Here is a 23,064-nt window from a genome sequence, read left to right on the forward strand (position 1 = left end):
TGCTTCATCTTTAGTTATGGCAGCTTCAGTCTAGTCTCACAGCTCTTCTCCATCCAAACCACATAGCCTCCAGGCAGTGGGACAGAATCTTGCCAGCCTCATTCAGCTGGCTCAGGGTTAAAACATATAACTGGGTCTCATCAGCATACTGATGATACTGAACCCCAGACTGGTAGATGACCTCACCCAGCAGTTTAGGTAGATGTTGAAAAGGAGGGGAGAGAGAGTGGAATCCTGCAGCTCTCCACAAAGGAGAGACCTAGGGAGTGATCTCCACCCCACAACCAACATTGACTGGAACTGGCCCTGGAGAAACGAAGAGAACCACCATAAAATGGTGCTCCCAGTCCCTAACCCACGGAGCTGAGCCAGAAGGATACCATGACTGACAGCATTGAAAGCCACTGAGAGATCAAGGAGCACAAGGATGGCTGCACCACCTCCATCCCGGCTCAGCCACAGGTCATCTACAAGTGTGACCAAAGCTGTCTCAGCACTAAATTCCAGCCTAATGGCAGACAAGGCTAACCAAGGACCTGAAGGAAGGGGACCTGCCATCATCAGCTTGAAATGGCTGATAAGCACCTGTCTGATTCCCACCCACTAATGATCATCTGACTTTGCTTCTCTGAGATAGTGAGTGTTAAAGCATGAGAGATTTTTTACACGTTATGGCTGCTGGCTTGAGGGGAAAAAGACGAATGCTGGTACAGACAAGAATGACTAGCAGGTCTCACACTTGGGCACAATGTGCACAATCCAAACCAAACAAGCTATCGCTTCAAATTTTAAAAAGGGCAGCTGTTATGTTTTCATGGAACCATTTAATTTTGTCATCACAATCTAAGAATTCAGCCTTGTTTTGGCATTTAATAGCTTTTCACCTAACTACCAGGCCTCCCTGCTCCTCTTTCCTCATACCTGCAGTTATGTAAGACCATTTTAGTTAGAGTTCTTGATCAGTGTATGAACTGAGTTATTCAGAAATGGGGGGGCGGGGGGGGACAGTGCCTGAAAGGACAAACCATTTTTTTCTAGAATGGAACCCTTGATGGGATGTTTGCATCAAACCTGGCCAACCTGGATGAATCTGATATTGGAACATGATGTATGTATGTATCTATGTATGTGCAAGTATTTTTATGCCACTTTTGTCAGGCAAATTAGGGATTGTTCATAGTCTAGTACTAATGGTAAACCTTAGTGTGAAATCTCAATATTGTGGTTTTGATAGAAGTGAAAAGCTATAATTCCTATTTCTTCTAGTAGTTTGATGAAATATTTAATTTATGATTGCTTATGGCTTTCCCCTTTGCAGCAGGAATCCACAGTAATACCTATCCCTTTGAAGTCTGAAAAAGTGTTGAGGCAATCAAGTTGTCAAGAACTGCAAGGGTGTGCTTTGCTTCAATAAAGCAAAGTTTATTTTATTTATTTATCATATTTATATAGCTGCCCATTTCACACAAGGTGACTCAAAGTTCCTTTGTGAAGCAAAATAAGTCTCTCCCATCTAAGAGTAAAGTGAGTTGGGAACTTTATTTTACTTCATTTGTCTTACTAGTATTTAGCAATAGCTGGAAGAGATTTCCAGTCAACTATGAAAGCATCAGAAGAGGCTTCTGCACATGCACAGAAGTCTCTTCCAGCTTTCGCACATGCTGGCTGAGATGGGGGAAGTGCTACACAGCACCTTATTAAGAAAAACTTTATTCCCTTTTCACTCACTGAAGAGATAAATGCCATCCTTTCATCCACCCACAATACAATTAGTCTTTCAACTCAGTCTCTCTTGGTTTCATAATTTAACCCACCAAATCCCATCTTGATCCCATTAAGAGAACATGGGAAATGTTTCACAGATTAAAAAAAAAGAACAAAGAACTTTTGAGTTGAAATTTTGTCTACATTTCCATTTTCTTCCTGGACTGTAAGATGTCATACAAAAGGCTTCAAACAAAGAAAAAAGCAAAATTAATATTAGTTTAAAGTTCTAATCAAGATAGAAAAATGTGAGGTAGTATCAAGAGGAGATGGCAAAATTTAAAAAATGCACTTCCTTCTTTTTTATATATGTATAAAAGTGTGAGAAGGCAGGGAGAAGTGAGGGCCTCAAACGAACCATGTTTGCTAGGGGAGAGCGCTGTGCACCATGGGGCAGCCTTGGGGGGGACGGCAGGAGAGAGGAAAGACTGCAGGCAGAAGGCACGTTCGCACCAGAGTGAAGAGAAACGGCAGGGGGCGGCTGTTGGGTCAAGTGGGTATTGCAATGTGTATTGCGCTGATTGGATTCGGAAAGTGGAATGTCTGCGGTTTTGCGGTTAATTAGCGGCGCTCCGGGGCGATAAAAAAAGGTGAGATTGTGAGCCAAGCCCTCTTAGGAGGGGGAGGACAGATAGGGGGTATAAAAAACCTGTCAGACCTTGTTTCGGGGTTCCTCCATTGCTGCGGGAGGGACCCACCTTTGCAAACGTGCCCAATAAAAAAACTTCTGTCTACTGGACAACCGAACCGGTGTCTGTCGTTTTCTGACAAAAAGCATAATGTTTTCAAAACTAGGCAATATACAACTCATTTGTCCAGAGATCAGGAGTGGTCATTTAGATAAAATTTGGAGACATCATGTTAAATACATAGAGATATTTTCCATATGGACCTTTGTGAAGGAGATCAAGTATAACTAGGGTTACCAGATGTCTGGCACAGGGAGAACAGATCCTCCTTTTTGTCCTCATGTCCTCCATCTGGCAGGCATAGCATTAAAATCAAATATTGTCCAGCCTTTTGAATGTCTTGGGTTTTTTGGGACTGTTTTCACAACAGTAGTCATTCAAACTTTCGTGTATTGTGAACTGTCTGCTTCTTTTGTTTCCTTGTCTGTTGACAGACTCCACAAACTAGATTTACATTATTTAATTTATTTTCTGATTCCAGCAATTGTCTTCAATCCAGCCCCTTCAAATCTGTGATCATTGAAGCCTGGAAATCACATGATTCATCAAAAGTTTCTATGGTAAAATTTGAAAAGTGCATCATCGTCAATTCTACTTTATCGCTAGCCTATGTTCTTGAAAACAGAAATTTGTTGGAAAAATATTGCTATTGAAAACCCAGTCTTTCTGATGCTGGAAAAGTAATTTCATATACATGTAGGCCTAAGTACATTTTTTGCAGTTTTTTGCTGTAATTTTTGTCGTGGATGCCAAGAGAGTTGAATAGTGTGTCCCCCTTTTCCCCCTATTTGTCCTACTTTCCAATTGTCTGTGTCCTCCTTTGCCTGTTCAGATATCTGGTAACCCTAAGTGTAACAGCCTTTTCCAATATGAGCCTTCAAAGGGGTTGGATTATAACTATAGTCATTCCCAGCCAATCCTAGCCAGCTACTGAGTATACTTGTTGGATATAATGGGAGTTGTGACTGAATATCCCTATAGCACTTCAAACTAGGGGAAGCTGCAGCATAATATGTCATACATCATCTCCTCTGAGCTACATTTGTCCAAAATAGTGTTCATGTCTGAAGTCCTCCTCAAGCCAAACTCTTACTTGTATTAGTGATTTTGCTGGAATCTGAGGTCTAAATGGAACCTGAACTCTTGAGAGAATGCACTACTTGCCTGGAAGACAGCAGAAGACAATATGGTTTCAGTATTTCTCTAATGTCTAATATTTTTTTAACTATTGTAATATTTGTCTTACAACTGCAGTGTCCTAGCACCACCTTCTGGACAGTTGGGACAGAAAGGACTGAAACAACTACATGAGTGCTTCCTGCTCAGTCCTACCTGACTGTCCAAAATGATACATGGTATTTAGCACTGAAGGCCATTGAGAGGTTCAAGAGAACTAGGAGATTCACACTCTACCAACCTAGTTTCCAATGTTGGTCATTCACCAAGGCAACCAAAGCAGCCTCGGTACTAGATCCTGGGTGAGTTCCTAATTCAAATAGGTCCAGATATCAGTTTCATCCAAGTGCTTCTGGAACTATGAGGCCACCACCTTCTCAGTCATCTTATCTGGGAATGGGATATTTGAAAGAGGGCTATTTCACAATTATTCCAGGTCAAGGAATCTTTTTCAATAAAGTTCCTGTATTCTCTCCTTAAGATGGAGTCACATCGCACACTCAAGGAATCATTCATAAACATGGAACCAGTCCTGCCATGGCTGATTTAATCAGCAAGGGGAGCAAAAGTCAAGAAAGCAAGTGGTGGCCCACAGCTCTTTACAAACCCTATCCATATCCTCAAGCTAAAAAAATGAAGCCATATGAACAAGTGGCTGCCAAGACTATCTCCTGTGACCTGCCCCAACACCAGAGTTAAACTCAAGGTGAATCTAATCAATGCTCAACTCTTATATCTAACCATACTACAAACATCTCATAGCAACATCTTTATTCTACTATCTCCCTATGGCATTATTATCCTCTCATGCCTAACTCATGTGTGAAATAGACTGAAGCCATCCTTAGCTATATCACTGTTAAATTAGGGTTGTCCCACTTAAGCTAACAGCAGCTCACAGCATTCATGTTATATAAAATCTGATATACTTCACAAACCACTCTTTCAGTGATGCAGTTGAGTCACCCATAGTGGGTGGGATCATGCCTTTTGGCCACTTCAGACTGGTGCAAACATGCCCTTTCTGGTCCTCAGGCATTCTCCTTAACTGCTGTTCTTTCTTTTTTTCTTCCATGATGAAAAAAGGATCAGAGCCCCCCTGACATTCAGTAGGTTTGTGGAATGTGGAGTTTTGAAAGAGTGCCAAACCAATGTTCTCCTGCTTTATTGTCATCTCAGGAGAGCCCAGGTTTAGTGTTCTTTGCCTCTGATAGTTCTGGCTTCCCACTCCCAACAATTTGATGAGGGAGATTCTGCACAGTAAAGTAGAGAATTGTCTTATGTAGAGGGTTGTTTCCAGAAAGCCGTGCTGACAGACTTTTATTCAATCCAGTGCTATTTATGATAAAACCAGTAGCTGTATTATACCATTTCTCAGTGAAAATAATACCTTTCTGTGATATTCCATTGCCTTCAACCAACAAGCCTTTTCCAGTCCTGTGACTTATGATAATTCATCCTAGATCACATACACGCTAAGCCTGGGTATTACCGCTGAAGCAGTGCCTTTTTCACGTTTTTCCTCATATTTATGAGCATCAGTTTGACCACTTCCCTACTTAAAAAGATGAGACGTTGTGAAAGAACTACATCTAAAGTTAAAGATACATTGCAAACCACCGTTAGACCAGAATAACACAAAACACTTCCTTTTCTTTCTCAAATAAAATAATGAACATTTATTTCTTTTGTTGGCAAAAATAGGAGTCGAGAGATGATGGGTATGAAAGGGATTCAGGAAACAGTGTGCTAATGAAGAGAACAAAGGCAAGGGAAAAAATGGCTGCAGAGTGGAGATCAGCTATGGATGGTGGAGCAGGGGAAGCATGCCTACACCTTCCAATACAGTGGTACCTCAGGATACGAACTTAATCCGTTCCGTGACTCTGGGCGTATCCCGAGTTGGTCGTAACCCGACGCAAATTTCCCCATAGGGTTCAATGTAAATCCGGTTAATCCGTTCCGCCCTCCGAATTTGGTCGCACCCCGAAGCAAATTTTCCCATAAGGTTCAATGTAATTACCATTAATCCGTTCTGGCGTCCGCGGACCACGCGTCAGGGGCGGGAAAACGGCCGGGCGCCGCACGGCGGGGCAGGAAAACGGCCAGGCGCCGCGTGGCGGGGCGGGAAAACGGCCACGGACCACGTGTCAGGGGCGGGAAAATGGCCGGGCGCCGCGCAGCGGGGCGGGAAAACGGCCGGGCGCGGCGGGGCGGGAAAATGGCCGCGGACCATGTGTCGGGCGGGAAAATGGCCGGGCTCCGCGCGGCACGGCGGGAAAATGGCCGCAGACCACGTGTCAGGGGTGAGAAAATGGCCGTGGACCACGTGTCAGGGCGGAAAAATGACCGTATCCCGAGGCGGAGTTCGCACATTGAGGTAAATTTTTGCGGTCGGAGCTGGTCGTAACCCGAAAAGTTCGATAGTAGAGGCGTTCGTATCCCGAGGTACCACTGTACTCTTCAAATACACCCCCAGTCACAGCCATAAAGTTAACTTCTCCTCCAAAATAATGTAGGGCAAAGCATTACAGATGCTTTGACACACCTTCAAGTTATGTTTTGATAGCAGCTAAAAGGGGAAAATACTGTACTTGTATACCTAATTATGAATTCAGGCTTTTTTTTTCATGGGCCATCAATAAGGTGAGGTCAGCGCAATGAGAGCAAGGGAGAAGATTGGTGTTACTTGGGTATGATTATGTCCTGTTAAACTGCAAGTCAGGACAAGTGCAGAAGGAAGATACGCATTACCCACCCAGACAGGCAGAGAAGGCATGTTGCAGACCCCGTCAGCAAGAGGAGAGCCTTCTCTGCCATTGCCCCCACCCTTTGAAATATTCTCCTCCCAGAGGTACATCAGCCCCCTACCCTCCCGGCTTTCCAGAAAGGATTAAAGACCTGGCTCTGCAAGCTTGCATGGGGGTGATAGGAGCTCAATCATTCCTGGGGGTGGTTAGCGCCCTGATGGCGCTCCCCAAGTTATTTATCAATTCTCCATCATTCTTGGAATTTATTAAGATTGTTTTTATACTGTATTTTAATTGATTTTATCTCTTTTGTAAACCGCCCAGAGTCACTTCAGTGAGATGGGTGGTGACAAATTTGATAAATAAACAAACAAATAAATACATAAATGACGCTTTTAAAAAGCTGATAACAAGAAAGAGCATTGCTACCTACACAATAAATAAATAAATAAATGACGCTTTTAAAAAGCTGATAACAAGAAAGAGCATTGCTACCTACACAATGCACAGAAAACAGTCCTGAATAATGAGGTGTGATTGCAGTAACAGAGAATATAACATCTCTTTCCAAACCTCATGATCTTGCAGTTTTTCCAAAAGACTGTGATTAGGATAACAAATTGTAAGAGTTATTGTGACTCCTCTAATGGTCTCTCTCCCCACCAAGGAATTGCATAAGCAAGTGCCAAAAATGCTACTTTTTAAATCTCACTTTGTAAGTAGGCAAAGCAACCCATTGTCCTTTTTATACTCTTATAAAGTTTTGCTTTTGAACTACATATCAAAGGCAAAACTTTATAATGGGGGGAGCAAGTTAGAGATATCCATTCCACCTTGGATGAATTAAACATTACTCTGAATCCTTCTGTTCAGAGTTTGCATCTAATCAGAGTACAGATCTACTAGTTGCTTCCAAATAAGATGGTTACAACGCACTCTTCCATAATGCATTATAATATAGTATCTCTTTTAAAGGAGGTGTAACTCAGTGCACATGTTGTGTATGCAGAATGTCCCAGGTTCAGCGCCCATCATCTCCAGATCAAACTGGAAAGATTTCTTCCTGAAAACCCATAGTGGCTGGGTTCTGTATCTCAGTTAAAGTGAAAGAAACAACATATTTAAAACAGTTTTTCACATTTTCCATATAATGTGTAATTAGGTAGAAAGGCAAGCAATGAGCATAAATCTCTGATCCCAATATAGAATGGACTAATGATGGAGAATTAAGTTCTCACTGCCATCCAAGTAGTTTGATGGGAAAGCATTTCTACAGACAGTATAGTTTCCATTCATTTGTTTTGCCTGTCAATTGATATCTCAGGCTGGTCATTTTCAACTGGAATGTGGAATTAATCTTAAGGGTTTCTAAATGCTATTGTCAACATGATAAAATCTGAGCCAGATTTGCTTTTTTCACACAAGACAATAGGGCCACTTATGATATTTGTGCCCTGCCCTATTAGGATAAAAGCTATCCATTCTATTCAATCTAATTTCTACAGTTACAAGAAAGTGACAGCATTTTTGCTTGTTATGAAAATGTGCTTTAAATTCTAAATTTCTTCTCTCCTATTTGATATATATTCTCTTTTCTTGTAGTGGAAGCTAACATCTAGCTGAGCAGCCAGTTAGAGAAAGGCAAATGAACAAAGATAATTTACAATTCACATTGTAAATCCAGTGCATCAGCCTGGGGCAGCCCAAGTCACTGTGTGTCAGAAATATTAATTAGAAATAGCATACTTGAAATCCCTATATTCTACCTTGCCTGAGTCCATTGTACAGTACTACAAAAAAGATTTTGGCCATACCAGTATCACAAACATCTTCGAGTATACATTAATCTTAAAATTTGCTCCTTTTACATTCTGTTGTGGAAAGTTTTGTTTTATTTTTATACCTTTGATCTCATTCCATGTTTTTTTCAGTATCCAATCCATGTTTTATTTGTAGGTCACATGTTAGATTGAGCTGATTTAAATGGACCTCAGATATCTCAATTGCTCTTCCCAGGCTCCATTATTTCTTACTGAACTTCGGACATTTTTCCTTTTTATTTTAAACTCTCGGGAAGTGTTCAAAAGAGAGAGAGAAAAGTCTGTACTTGAGGATTTTGACTTTGATAGGAGGGATTAATACAGAACGTTTTCACTGCCGTCCCCCGTCAGTGTCGCTATTGCAAAGGGATTTTCAGCTCCGCGCCGACTGTAGGAAAAAAAGTGAACAGGCTGGAGTTCACGTTGTTAGAAAGCTTTTGCAAATATTTAATGAAACTTTAATACACACTCTGCACCAAGTCACACTCTGCTTTGGATGCAGGCGGGGAATCTCTTGCTAAATTACATAACCGAGTAGATCGAAGGACAATCTGCTTAGAAAACGTTTCCAGCGCTCACATCCACTGGACTGAGCAGCCGCTTGTTGCCAGCTGACAAGCCGTGTGCTCCACAGACTTGCAAGCGCGCGGCGCCTCTCCTCCAAAGCAAAGTTCAAACAACATTTCAGGCGACACAGCCCAAACCGGAAGCTTCTACAATTGTATAGATCTATTGACGCATTCGGGGTTGCATTTTCTCGGAACCCCCTAAAGGAGCTTGCAGGAAGGGAAGAGGAAATATTTGTAGAACGGACCAGAAGTTGGTCCTCCAAGGCGGAGGTTCCGTTCGGCCTCAGAGGCGATGATGAGTTTCGAGTGGCCTTGGCAGTACAGTTTCCCGCCATTCTTTACGTGAGTCCCGGGGCGTCCCCATTCTAAATTTCCTTCGGCCCTGGGCTTAAGGAGCTCGTCCGTTCCTCCGAGGCACGGGGTGGGTGCACGTGCTGAAGGTGCCCCGCTGGAACCCTGATTTCCGCAGAAAGTCCTTCTTCCCCCTCTTGTCCTGCTTTGAACGGAGCGAGGCGATCCACGGCTGTTGCTTCTGGCCTTCTCTCGAGAAACGATTGCCAGGTTGCGCTCCGGGTGCTGCTTTTTGGTGATTTTCTCTCCCTCCCCTCCCCCCAATTGACGGTGCTGAACTGCCAGGAGCGTTTGAATTAGAGATTTCTGGAGGAAAGTTTCTATCCGTGCATTAATTGTAATAATAAATCAGCTCACCGTGGGAATTCCCTCCTCCCCCAAGTGGCTGAGCTATAACTCAAAGTTATGCCAGCATGACTAGTGGTGAGAGGTATTGGGAGTTGTAGTTCAACGGCTACAAGGTGTCAGGTTTTCCATCCTTGCGTTAATCAATGAATAAAAACAAAAACACTGGCTTGATTAACGGGATCCATTTTTTTTTCTGTGTTCTGGCTTGAAACAAATTAAAATTAGGATATATTTGCATTCAAAATGGAATGTGTGACCTGGTCTGTCTACTGTTGTTAATAGAATGTCATCACTGTATTGCATTTTATAAGCAATCCAATTCTCACAAAAACACTCCTGCTCCCAAGGATTTAAACTTGAAATAATCAAGTGGGAAAACAGCTGAATGAAAAGACAAGGGACTGTAGAGGATACACTGGGAAAATGCAACTACATGTATTTAAAACATGGCTAGCGTCAGGAGTAAGAATATCAGATTGTGCAAAGGTTTTGAAGAGATGTAGGTTTCAAGGAAATATTTAAAGAAATAGGTGACACCAAGATTTGTAAAAGGGATTTTAAGTATAGGAGGTCACAAAGAAGAATGGATGGAACTGTGATAGAGGGTAAGGGTTGTTGAATGCAGGTAGAGTTGGAAGAGTATATTTTGTATAATGAGAAAGAATTGCATAAAAACAAGGTATGAGGAAAAGTATGGAATTTTAAATTTGAAGGCAAAGAGTGGATTTGAATAAGAAGCCTGTAAGGGATTTTGAGGGACTGCCTATGATCTAGAGTGATGAAAGATTTGATAGCAAAATTTTGAATACAGCAGTGAAGACCCTGAGGAGAGGGTTTCAGAGTCATTATGGGAGATGGAGGTGAATAGAGCAAGAACCAAAGTTTTAGTTGAGATGAAGGAGCATATGTTATCTAAGGAGAAGAAGTTGGACTCACCAACAAAGCAAATCTCTCTCCTGCAAATATTTCCATACTGTCTGTTCCACGTAGTAGAGGGAATTTGGGTGATAAAATTATGTAGAATAACTGGAAAGAGGGCAACCAACTAGGAATGAGATTCGAGTAATTGTTAGAATGGTTATAGGATAGGGTGATGCTGTAATTGTCTACCAAATAAATAGTAGAAGGGGAGAACATGTACTTTTAAGAAAGATTTAGCCACCTGGGAACATGATGACGTTAGAAAGATTCAGCTACCTGGGCATTGTTAATGTTACCTAGTTAGGTAATGAAATGTCTGCAAACAAACAACCAAGAGCACCAAGAACTCCAGAGTTCAACCCTAAGCTACAAATATTCTCTTCTGTTGGAACATGTATGTAGATATTACATAGAGGAAGTAAGTGATATTCTGTGTTTAATTGGGCAAGCAATTTGGTAGGTGGTAGAAAAATCTGTTAGTGTGAAAGCAAAGGATGATCTGAATGTCAGTCTGATGAGGTCACAAGAAAATATTTCTAAGAAAGTTACTGAGTTGATAAGACAGGAAAGTGCAGTGTTGAAAGTGTTACGGTAATGGTTAGAGAGGGAGGATTCCACAGAGAAAGATTTGGCACAACAGTCCTTGAATCAATGGAGTGACTACAATTTTAGTCACCTACAATTAATTTACCTTGCTTGTAGGTAAATTAATCCAAAATTATAGGCTGAACGATAGGAAAAGGAGACAGAAAGTAATTGAATAAATGTAATAGCAATATTGTATCTTCAAGGAGCAAGGTTGTTGGAGCAGGAAAGCAAGCCAAATAGGCTAAAATAAAAAAAAAAAGTTGAAAGAGAGCTGTGGAAGTAACTATAATGTCAACATGGGGAAATAGGGAGCAAAAAGGCAGACTTTGATAAGAGAAAAACGAGTTCCATGAGCACAGGGGTCAGTCTCAGAGAAGGCAACAATAACTTTAGTAAGTGATAGCTTGGATATAATACACTGTACAAATAAGCAGAAAAAAGGAATGAAGTAACAAAAAATAAACATGAGATTTGGAAAAAAAAAGTTGGGGTCTTGATGCTAGAAATAAAGCTGAAAAATAAAAGAAGGGGAACTGGAGATGAATAACAACAGGAGATCTGGAGAACAAGAAAATTCTCAGAGCAGAAGAGGAAAGAAAAATTAGAGAGATGAAAATTATGAAGCGTGGTTCATTGGATTCAGCACCTGCCTCAAATAGACACTAAATTGGAGAAGCCTTTTGCCACCTTTTCTTGATAAGCAGCAAACAATCATGTGAATAGCAAAGCCTGCCAAAAGGAAGTGCATAAAGTACTTCTTGCTCACCAAGTTCTTATCTGAACTGATAACCCCTAATATTTACTGACACTATTTTTTTTTTCTTTTATGTGAAGGGCATTTGCTGGCTGGCTACAGTTCAGGATTGTGGACTATTTCCAGCCAGACTGTTGGATCCATGATATCATTTGGGTGAGAGTGGCTGCAAAAATATCAGCCTTTTAGGCTGATGAAACTGGCAACCATGCATATAAAAATCAAGTTAAATTATTTGACTCTAGACAATCTCATGAAAAAAAATGAAGTTAGATGTATTTGTAGATCATATTTTGAGAAATTGTTTTATGGCGGGGTTGAAAAATAATAAAGAATGTATAGCTTTGTTGACAATTATGGAAACTTCAGCTCTGGAGGTATTTAAAGCAACAGGACTAGTTTATTTGTGGTATGGGAGAAGTTGGATGATTTTGATCTTTGGTCAATTATAGCTATCTAATTTTCAGTGACATGACAAGGCTTAGGGTAGGACTCTGGAAGTTCTGTGTCTTGATTCTGGTTTGGAACTTGAAATTGTTGAGATTCTGAGATGGCGTGATTAGTCTTCTTCTACATCTGTTTTCTTTTTGTGTTGTAGGTTGCAGCCCAATGTGGACACGAGGCAAAAACAGCTGACTGCATGGTGTTCCTTAGTGCTCTCGTATTGCCGCCTCAACAAGCTCTATACTATGACTGTTCCAGAGGCTCAGGAGAGCCCACTCTTCAACAATTGGAAATTGCAGCGTATCCTTCCTCTCCAATTGTGAGTCTGTCTTACCTGCCTTGGTGAGCTGATAAGGAATTCATCTAACTCCTGAAGATAAAAGAGTTGGCTGTTTTGTGGGTGAAAAGTTCAAGCTCAAAGTAATACAAGCTTGTAGCATTATCTGAGCATGCTATTGAAGTGGCCCTAGATGTAGAATTACATGATTTGGTGAAAAGCATATAGAATAGAACTGCCTTCTGAAATAATTCTGTTTCTTAGATAAACAGCTTTGCCTCACCTTAAGTTAGGATAATACAAACTTTTTTAGTTCTGCTGAGGAAAACAAGTTTTAGGTTTCTACACATGTTTTGATTTTAATCTCTCTTTGAAAATGTCATTTCTCTGCTCTGCAGTCACATAAGATGTCTTAAGATTCATTTCTCTGGGGTTTCTGTTAAAAACAAAATGACTCAGATAATGCTTGTTGTTGACAAGATTATATTGGTAACTTGGAACAGAAAACATTACACAATTACACAGAATATCTCTCCATTTGATGAAGAATTTTGCACATCAAATTTTCTGTAATTTAGTTTTAGTTTAGCTGTTACTGTAAAAAGTGTAAATAACAGCTTAATAGTATTCACTAGAAAATCATTTCCCCCTGCAATGCTTTCAGATTTGGCTTTGTAAGGTATTGGTGACAATTTTTCTGATGTTCCTGTAGTTTTTAAAAGAAACTGATTTTTTCCCAATAGGAATTTTCCATAGGAATTTCAGATAAGAATTTTAGTCATATCAAAATTGTTATCCCTATAACATGAAGCTTAATTACATTTGCTGCCAGCTTCTTGCTCTGCTTATACAATCAAAATTTTGGGCTGCTTCATGGCCAGGGATTGTCGTAAATATTCTGTCCATCCCTTCCAGTTCTATGGCCAGATACTACTCACTGATGTTAGCTGCATGGTACACTTGATAGGAGGATTAGAGTATGTGCCGCATGATTTTTATTTATTTATTTATTTTTTTGGAGGCTACACAGTGCTGGCATTAACATCCTGAATGTTGCAATCCCAAATCCTGAATTCATTCTTTTTACCTTGGGTTAAGTAGTTTATCACACTTTGTGTAAATTCTTCTTTGAATGCTTTTTTTATCCTATGCTCAGTATTTCCTTAACTATGGAACAGGAAAACTCCCATTGGAATCCATCCTTGTTGTATTAGAGGAGCTCAGGAAAAAAGGTGGGTTTGAGGATAACATACGTCTCTAACCCTAAATATAATTAATTGGAGGTATATCTCCTTCATTTCATTAAGATTAACATCAAAGTAGGTGTGGCAAGAAATGCAGCCTTAAGGGACGGGGTGCAGATTTATGTAGCAAGTAAGTCAGGCTGCTGGGATAGATGGGGCTGAATCCATTATTTATGTAAAAGAGACTCATGTTTTTAGCAGACAATGATAATAAAGATATGCTATGCTCCACTCCAGGGAATCTTGAATGGCTTGACAAGAACAAGTCTAGCTTTCTGATCATGTGGCGGTGTCCAGAGGAATGGGGCAAGCTAATCTATCAGTGGGTAAGAGTGACACTTTTTTGGGTAACAATGCATACTTAATTAAACTTTGGTAGAAAACAGGTATGTGAAGGTATGCTGAAACAGTTCCTTTCTCCCTTCCCAGAATCTGAAGTTTCAACAGGCACCCACAGTGTCTTTTCTATCATTTCTTCACCGTCACAATGCCAATGTGTTCTGCTTTTTGCCATATTTTTAAATGAAAATTCAGGTGACCAAGATATGGAATTCCTGGGTTTGTTTTGTGCAGTTGTAAGAGTAGAAAATACCTGTACACTTTTTCATGACAGACAAGTAAATTTTATCTATATTCTTTTTCATGAATGGCTTTGTAAATCTTGAAACATTTTTTTTTTTTTAACATTAAACCTAGTTGTCAAGTTGTTAATCATTTTGCAGGAAACTTCTCTCTGAGTATATTTCATAATGCTACAGTTTATCTTTTAAAGCAGCGCATGGGTAGGAACCCAGGAAGCCAGTTGATTGCTTTTTTTTCCACATGAGTCTGTCTAGATGAGATTGATGTCTGAGACTCTTCTCTGGAAGTCAGGTCTTCAGGTGTTAGGATGTTGACTGTTGAAAAGAAGGCTTTTTTATTGGTGATGCCCTGACTCTAGAATTTTTTTCCTCAGGAAGCGCCCTTGCGCTTGATTTTCTCAGGTGATTTAATTGTTTTTTCTAGCTTTTCTGACTATATTTTATTAGCATTCTATTGCTTATAAATGTTTATGATGTACTTTCATGTCTTGTTCATATTAAATTGTGGTGAATTTCCTTAGCAGGAAAAAAAGTTTGGAATATAAAACTCATCATGAAATCAAAGATCAAGAGTGTTACATTTCTCTCCCCTCTCCCCACATCTCTTTGTTTCCAGGTTTTGAAGAATGGACTGACAAACTCAGTTTTCACACTCTATGAGTTATCCAATGGCGAGGATACAGAGGAAGAAGGTACCTTTCCATCTGGTACATTTCTCATTATAGTGATGTGTGACACCTGAGTAGCCTTTATTCAGTGTTGAAAGAGAGATAAATTGTCTTTCTTCTAGTCTGTCTCATTATTAACCCAGAGAACCTTTCTTGCTATCCACATTCTTCCTCTGCTGAATTTTTAAAAGTTGATCTTAGTTTCTTATAACAAAGAAAAGAGGGATAAACAGTTTTCAGAACAGCAGAACATATACTTCATATTTTTTAAATGCAATTGTATTTTAATTCTTACAAATCAGATTAATGCATAGAATATTTATCTGATTAATTTGTTTCCATTCACCAATGAAAGTTCAGGAGGTGGGGTAATTATTTTGATTATGTTCTAGTTCTTCTTCAGTGATTATACATTTGTCTTGGTTCCAGTTATGCTATGCTAAGTAATGAAAAAAAAAAGACAATTTGGGAACTATGTGGATTTTTTAAACATGTTTTTGCAACAATCTTCCTATGTAATCCTAACAAGTAGGATTACTTATTCTGCAAATGCCCTCCTGGCAGCAGCTGCCTTCTGCTCTTAGAGCAGAAACCATGAGTCCAGGAAGACTCATTTCTCTATTTCAGTTGATTTATGTGGTTGCCCATCTCAAGTACAAGACTCTGGGTGGCTCACATTAAAATAAATAAAAAATATATGCAGATACAAAATAAAACAAAGAATAAAACACACAGTATCTGGAGAATCATTTTAAAAACCCTCAACATAACCAGGAGATGGGCTCCATTACACACTCAGGCTCGAGCACAGAACCAGGTCTTCAAGGTCTTATAAAAGGCCAGCAGGGTTGGGGCCAACCTAATCTCTAGAGGGATGATGATGGGCCCTCTCCTACGGGGCCCATCAGCCAACACTCCTTGGCCAATGGTACAGCATGCCCCTCCTGCCAGATCAGATAGGATGGGCAGAAACTACCAGAGAAAGATGGTTCTGTAAGTAACCTAGCCCCAAGCCATGTAGGGCTTTAAAGGTAACTACCAGCACCTTGAATTGCATCCAGAAGCAAGCTGGTAGCCAATGCAACTCGTGGAGCAGTAGTACCATATGCACCAAATAATCATTACCATTAACTGCCCACACTACCACATTCTGCACTGACTGAAGTTTCCAAATGTTCTTCAAGGGCAGCCCCATGTAGAGTGTGTGGCAGTAGCCCAATTGGAAGATCACAATGGCATGAGCGACCATGAGCAGGGTCTCCCAGTCCAGGAACAGCCACCACTGATGCACAACATAAAGCTGTGCAAAGGTTCTCCTAGCCATGGCTGCTGCCTGTTTTTTGAGCAGGAGCTGTGAGTTCAGGAGGACCCTTAGATTGTGCACTGGTTTTGTCTAAAGCAGTGTCACTCCATCCAGAACCAAAAATAGAGGGTCCTGGAACCATGAAGTCCAAACACCCAAAGCCACTCAGTCTTGTTTGGGTTGAGCTGAAGCCATTGTGCCCCACCCAGGCCCCCACAGCCTCCAGGCATCAAGACAGAACTTCCATGGCATCACTTAGACCGCCTGGGGTGGAGATATAAAGCTATAAAGGGTACTGATGATACCTCACCCGAAACTGCCAGATGACCTTACCCAATGGCTTCATGTAGTTGTTAAGCAGGAGGGGAGAGAGTACCAAACCCTATAGCACCCCACAAAGTAGGGGCCAGGGGCTAGACCTTCCTCCCCCTATCAACACTGGCTGGAGCCAACCCCAGAGGAAGGAGGAGAACCAGCACAGCACCGTGCCACCCATCCCAGCTCCTGGAGCTGATCCAGAAGGATACCATGATCAATGGTATCAGAAGCCATTGACAGGTCAAGAAGAGCAAGGATGGACATACCACCCTCATCCTGGTCCTGCCAGAGGTCATCCAAGAGTACTCCTTTTCTGCACTTAAACATTCTTATACCAAAGCAACAGGATGGCCCATAAATTGTGGTTGAAAAGTGAATTCTTTGGCCTAAATATGTAAATAGCTGAATTGCTTATGCTGTCCTAGATTGGGGTGATGAGCTTTGGGAAGGCAAGAATATCTCAGCTTGACTGAAGAAAACTTTTGTGGACTTTGTCTGGCATTGTTCATAGAATATCAAGCTTTTCTTGACAATCTTAAAGGTTAGATATTTAAAAGAATTATATAAATATTGAATTCCATGCAAGTGCAGGGAGCATGCTGCTGTGCTTTATAACATACAAACTCAGAGATCTAGCAGCACATCTTCTTTTATGCATTCTCTGTATAGCTGGGTAAGTTGCCCCCACTGCTGTCCCCAGCCAACCTTTTGTACTATCTTGTATTAAATGCGTGGCTGACGTTTCTCTCAACCAAGGATGTTTTATTCTCTTCTAGAATTCCATGGTTTGGAAGAATCAGTACTTCTTCGAGCGCTGCAGGCTTTACAACAGGAGCATAAGGCTGAAATATTCACCCTGAATGATGGGCGGGGCGTCAAATTCTTCTAATAGAGATTCTGCTTTGGCTTCCTAGTATGACTGTACAAAAGTGTCCTGGGTTTAAGGGCTTCTCTCTGCTCTGGTTTCCTTGCATTGAAGGCTGAAACAGCAAATTGTATCTTGATGGCTCAGCATTTGACTCCATTTTCTTCTCTCTGCAGCTTCTGCCTCTTATTGCGTTGTGATGTTAAAGATGATTTGAATAGATTTATGGGGGAGCCAGAGTGTTTCTTGTGCTCATATGACATGAAGCAACCCTTGGCTCTTGAGTTTGGCCTTCCAAAATGGAGGCACACAATAAACCCTGCTGCTTGCAGCAATGAGCTGTAATTTGGGGATCAAAACTACAGTGCTCTTTCTCCAGTTGGGCAAGAGGCCACGTAGACTGTGCTGTCCACAGCAGAATGAGGCGTTAAAGACTTTGGACAAAATTAAACTATACTGTATTTACAGAAAAGTCCTCTGTGTTGGGTTATCTGTGTGTGTGTTTCTCTCACACCAAGGGGACCTTCAAGTCTTCTCTCCCACCCCAAGCCCCATGTTACCTTTAGTTTCATATCAGGGCTAAGTGGAGGTCAGCCACCTCCTCATGCAGTTCAGCAATCTTGTTTTTTCAGAAGCAAAAATTGAACTATATTTCTTCATTTCTGCTATTTGTGAAGAAGAGAATGCCATTCATTATCCAGAAGTAACTCGTCTGAATTCAGACTGGTTTCATCTTTCAACACTTTGCATCCTGCCTAGAAGATGGGCATTTTCCCCCCAGATTTTTTAGCATCAGTATCTTTGCAGTTAATTATGAAATCTTTCATTTGAATCACACTTATAAAATTTAAAAAGCCAAGAAAACAGTATTAAAAAACTCTTATTTCTGCTAGGGCAAATATGGGGGAAATTGTGTTCTTCAGATGTTTTTATGCAACTCCTAGGATCACTTATTTTGCTATTCAGTGGCTACAGCTGTTGGGAATGTATTTGGTGTGTCTGGTTTAGATCAGGGTATGATACAAAGAGTCAATAGGATTGCAAAATTAATTTATTTTCATAAGTTTGTTTCAGATATGCTCAAAACTGAATCAGTTGCATTTTCCCTGGGCTGCTTGTGGATAACTCTGCACTAGATAGGCATTAGGAAAAGAATTAACTGACAGACCATAGTGAACCTAGTGTTGATGAATCTCTAGATTTGTCAAGGGATTCTTATTTGAATTTCATGGAACATTCTCTGGTTTGAAATGTCCAATTGGGTTTGGCAAATAGGACATCTCACCAAATGAGGAAGAATACTGAGAATTAGTTAACGAAACGTGACTTTCCAGTAAGGAATTCACAGCTCACACAGATGGAAAAGGATGTCTTAAGCTTCACGCAGAATTCACAAAGCAAAGTCAATTACTGCATATATTTTCAAATAGGTTGTGTTAGAATTAAGTTTTGGTCTTAGAAGAATGTAGATTGCTTTAAGTGCAGAGTTGGCTTTAGCAGAGGTATGGAAAAGTTAACTTTATTAGATCTTCCATCACAAGCTGTTCTCAAAATTTAACTGTGATAGAGACATGGAATAGAAGTGTAGATTTCTATTGGCCTGGGGTATTCAGTCTGCATCTTTTCCTTCTGCCACATTTCAATTCTGTATTGCTGAACAGAATAAAATATTGTAGAGTTTTATAAGGATTTTACTTCTTGAAAACAAAACAGCAGATGATGAAAAACTATTCCAAGACAAGAAAGTTTATTCCTCAGATGACAGTCTTTTGAACCTTTTGCTGCCAAGCTATGCTTAGATTACATCCCTGAATGTTGAGAAAAAATATGTGCATGGGTCTCTTGTCTTCCTTAGATGCTTGCCTATTTATCATATCATAGCTTGGAAAAGTGGCTCATCCTTCTGGCAGATCTTTAATTAGGTCTGTTTGTGACTACGGAGCTCTAGTCTCCTGTCTGCAAAGACTTTGAAAGAGGGGGAGAGAGAAAATTGTGGCAAGAACAGTGCTACTTAGAGAAGAGCTTTCATAACCCAAAGATCTACCCCAGCTGTTGGGTATTTTATGTATTTATTTATATTTCAAATTTGGACACCACCCATCTCACAAGGAAGTATACTGTTGTCCCCAGCTCTGCCACATTACTTCAAACCTCCTCTTTCAAACATACATTTCAACTTGTATGGTAGAGTTCCCACTCATCGCATGCAAATATTTTCTCTTGTTTCTTGAGAACACAGATGAGAGGTGGCTTTGGGGTCAAATTGCCAGGGCTTTCCTAAGCCATTATATGGTGGTTAAAAATAAGAGAGACTGGCAAGTTTGTCCTCTGGACCCACTGAATGTTGACAACATACCCGTAGGTGATTAGTACTAGAATAATTAGTAATTTCTTACTTCCAAAATAAGTATTTAGGGTATTTTTGACACTGAACTAGGATATGGTGTTAGAGCAGGATAGCCTTATTTTTCATGAAAAACTGTGTAGTACTTTGACATAATGCACTAATATTATTTTGAATACTGATTATAGTACTATAATTTAGAGGGGTTTTTCAACTATAAAAACATCCTTAGATTGTAAAAATAAAGCCTTCCTAATTTCTGCCATTTTGATATTTTCAAGAGAAGGATATTTTTTTTTAAAAGTGGGAATTAATCTTACATCGTTTATTTATTATAATTATCTTTTGAATTTCAAAAATCTGCTCTAGTTAATTAGATCAGATAAAAAAGCTTCCAGCAGCATCCACATAAGTTAGGCAAAGGAGGGTCAGACAGATGAAAGTTTGCTGCAGCATTGTACTACAAGGCCTGCGCCTTTTGTATATGTGTTGCAATGACACACACGACCAAAAGGAGCAGGGCATGACTAAAGCAGCAGGATCCAAAAGCATCCTTATGAAAGCATCATAAATCACATGCAGAGGTGGAACATCCTCAGGTACCTGATTCATCACTGTACACTTGAAAACTCTGCTCATAAAAAAAGAAAAAATGAAACAGGCATTTATAGCAGATAACTTGTACTCCCACTTTTTATGGTTTAGTTTGTTTTGTAAATCTCAGAAAACGCCTCAGGGAATATATAGGATGATGATGGTTATAATGTCATTAAAAGTGAATAAATGAAGCATCATGATGGTATGCTGATCCTTTGGATGGTTACTCTGGCCTGTAGGGGGACCATAACTTTCTGTAAAAATGTCTTTCTGGTTCATCAAATCAACTGGGCATCCTTTCAAATTTATTTGCGTGGAACACAGAAAAAAATCCTTGTGCAATTATTGTTTCTAGCATTGTGATGTTCTAAGCTTTTGAATCAATTTATGCACCTTACCCACTTACCTGTTTGCTTATTTAGCTAGGACTGGTATACCTGGGTTGCAAAATTGTATTGCTGTACAATTAAATGGGAGCAAAGAGTTAGTGGTTTTTAATATCTCTGCTTCCATCTAGTGGTGGTTTGGATTTTGCAGTTCAGATATGGTAATCCTATGATTAATATTTACTGCTATTACACCATTTCCTGAGTGAACATGCTTGAAATGACGTAGCAAACCAGGGATGACTGGTTAATCAGCTTCCTGTCTTTTGTCAGTATTCTATTAATTTTTCTGCTGGGTGACCTTTTTCTATTCCTTCTCCCTACTCCTCAAAAACCATTGTGGATTGATGTGAAAATCATAAAAAGTGATATGAGGAGAGCTAATTCTTCCTCCATTCCCTTTGATTTCAAAGCAGAGGCTCGTTAAGATGAGAACAAAATGGAGCCAGCAAAGCTATTTCAAGAGCAAGTTGGTGAATGCTCTTGTACCCCATATCATTTTGGGAGGAGGACTAGTAGGTAATTTAACCATGAGTTCTGAGACATGCTTAATGTATGCTAATCTACAAGCCACAGAACATTTTTTTGTTAAGACGCTTAATCCCAATGTGATCTATGACCTAAGTTCAGACAACATGCTATACAGGTAGTTGTTTAACAATCACAATTGGGACTGGCAACTCGGTCATCAAGTGAAGCGGTCACAAAGTAAAACTGCAACTGTACTTATGATCTTGCTTCAGCTTTCCTTTGCTTTACAGACCTGCAAAGATTGTAAATGCGAGGATTTACACAAATACATTTTCATCACCGTTGTAACTGTGAACAGTAGCTAAATGAGGCAGTCGCTAAACAAGGATTACCTGTACCAAACTGTGATGTGACTTAGTGCACAGGTTCTCAAATTATATGTTGGGACCTTCTGGGAAAGTCGTGCAAGTCAGAAGGGAGTCCCAACTTTTTAAAAAATGTTGGCTCAGACATAGTGGTCAAGCCCAGACTCCAGTGAAATAATTAGTAGTAGTCACGGGATGTTGTCCAAATTAATTTTTCATTTTAAGGGGTCATGGTATTGCAAACGTTGAGAACTACTGAGAGTGTTATACAGACCAGATCATTGCTTTAATAGCTCTTACTGCTACTATCCTCAGTTATAATTTACTAACTAAATTATTTGGCAATTTTATCAAATTGCTGGGAAATGCTCAGCTCTTTCCATGGGCTTTTTAGGTTTCCTATATTGTATTAACAGGGCTGAAAACCAGATTAAAATACATTTATTCAAACTTAAGCAACTTGAATACTTCCATCTGGCTTCAAATGTAGTCAATAAAATAGTTGCATAACATCATAGCAGTTCAGCCAATAGCTACTTGGAATACATAAGTGAGAAGCAGCAGACAATTGTATATCTGTTGCAATAAATAGTCACAAATGTTACTTTCTACAGTTTAAGTCGCAGTTCCTCAACTAATTACATTGCCAGTACCACCATTTGCAGCTGTCTTCCTGGAAAAAAAAGGGGGGGGGTAGGCCAACCCATCTGCTGGTCCTGAGGAGATAGCGGCAACTGGTCACAGAAACTAACTTTGTAGAATTCAGTTTGTGTATAGGAGGGGCCAAAGTTTGCTAAAATGATTTAGAGAAAACCTCCTGCAGAAAGTTTTACAACTTGCACTGCTGCAGCCATACAATCTTTATCCCATGCTCCAGTCAGTCCAGCTTCCAACAGCAATGGGGCATAGAGTGGGGCATCAAAGGGGGACTCTAATAATGGACAATTCATGGGGCAGAAGAAAAACCTTCAAATGTGGGCTTTTGGTTTCAATACAGAGGAGCCAGTTAGACAGAACAAAGGCATAGGATTCCAATCAAATTCTGGTCTCTGCATTTTACACCAATGGAATATTTTGAATATCTTTTAAATATGCCCCAATGGTACTGAGCTAATGCTTTTTCCAGGTAAGGATGTAAGTGGTATGCCAAGAGGAGCTGTGCACAGATGCTCCTGACCATTGCTTTTACTGATCACATCTGTCCTCCAGTGGTGCTTCCAATATTAGTGACTTCAGGTCCAAGGAGATAAAACCTTTCAAAGCATGGAGCAGGCAGGCAGGCAGGCAGCTAGTCTGATCGTTACACTTACTGGCATTTTCAAGGCATCATGCATGTGGGAGGGGTGCTTATTTGTATGTGGCTCCTGAGTTGTTTTAAATTCCCCCAAGCACTGAGATAGGGTGAGGTTGGAGCTTGGAGATAGTGGTGCTGGCTGCATTGAAAGAGATTGGTTGTGGTGCCAGGTTTTTG

At 40.2% G+C, this 23,064-nt stretch overlaps 1 protein-coding gene across 2 annotated transcripts; it reads left to right on the top strand.

Annotated features, from left to right (window-relative positions):
* The first annotated feature begins 8,965 nt into the window (after nt 1-8,965).
* VPS25 (vacuolar protein sorting 25 homolog) lies at nt 8,966-22,893 on the top strand. 2 transcript variants are annotated; one of them, XM_007441621.4, is made up of 6 exons: nt 8,966-9,110; nt 12,329-12,474; nt 13,630-13,683; nt 13,933-14,021; nt 14,893-14,968; nt 17,342-22,893. In XM_007441621.4, exons 1-6 carry the CDS (start codon nt 9,061-9,063, stop codon nt 17,452-17,454), a joined length of 528 nt encoding a protein of 175 aa, XP_007441683.1. In that variant the 5' UTR covers nt 8,966-9,060; the 3' UTR covers nt 17,455-22,893. The 2 variants fall into 2 exon arrangements, with proteins under 2 accessions (XP_007441683.1, XP_025031050.1); XM_025175282.2 differs by lacking the exon at nt 8,966-9,110 and adding an exon at nt 9,157-9,354 and having other exon boundaries at nt 12,329-12,493; nt 13,608-13,683.
* Nucleotides 22,894-23,064: the final 171 nt, after the last annotated feature.

The sequence above is a fragment of the Python bivittatus genome, unplaced genomic scaffold (assembly GCF_059951505.1).
Source record: "Python bivittatus isolate LINGU-HERP-01145 unplaced genomic scaffold, Pbiv_v1 ctg000410_np1212, whole genome shotgun sequence".
Classification (NCBI taxonomy): Eukaryota; Metazoa; Chordata; class Lepidosauria; order Squamata; family Pythonidae; genus Python; species Python bivittatus.

Excerpts from the sequence above, each read along its gene's own strand:
- VPS25 (XM_007441621.4), top strand. The coding sequence starts at position 9,061 with ATGATGAGTTTCGAGTGGCCTTGGCAGTACAGTTTCCCGCCATTCTTT. Across the intron at positions 12,475-13,629 it reads CAACAATTGGAAATTGCAGC|GAAAACTCCCATTGGAATCC; the intron begins GTATCCTTCCTC and ends ACTATGGAACAG. Across the intron at positions 13,684-13,932 it reads AGAGGAGCTCAGGAAAAAAG|GGAATCTTGAATGGCTTGAC; the intron begins GTGGGTTTGAGG and ends GCTCCACTCCAG.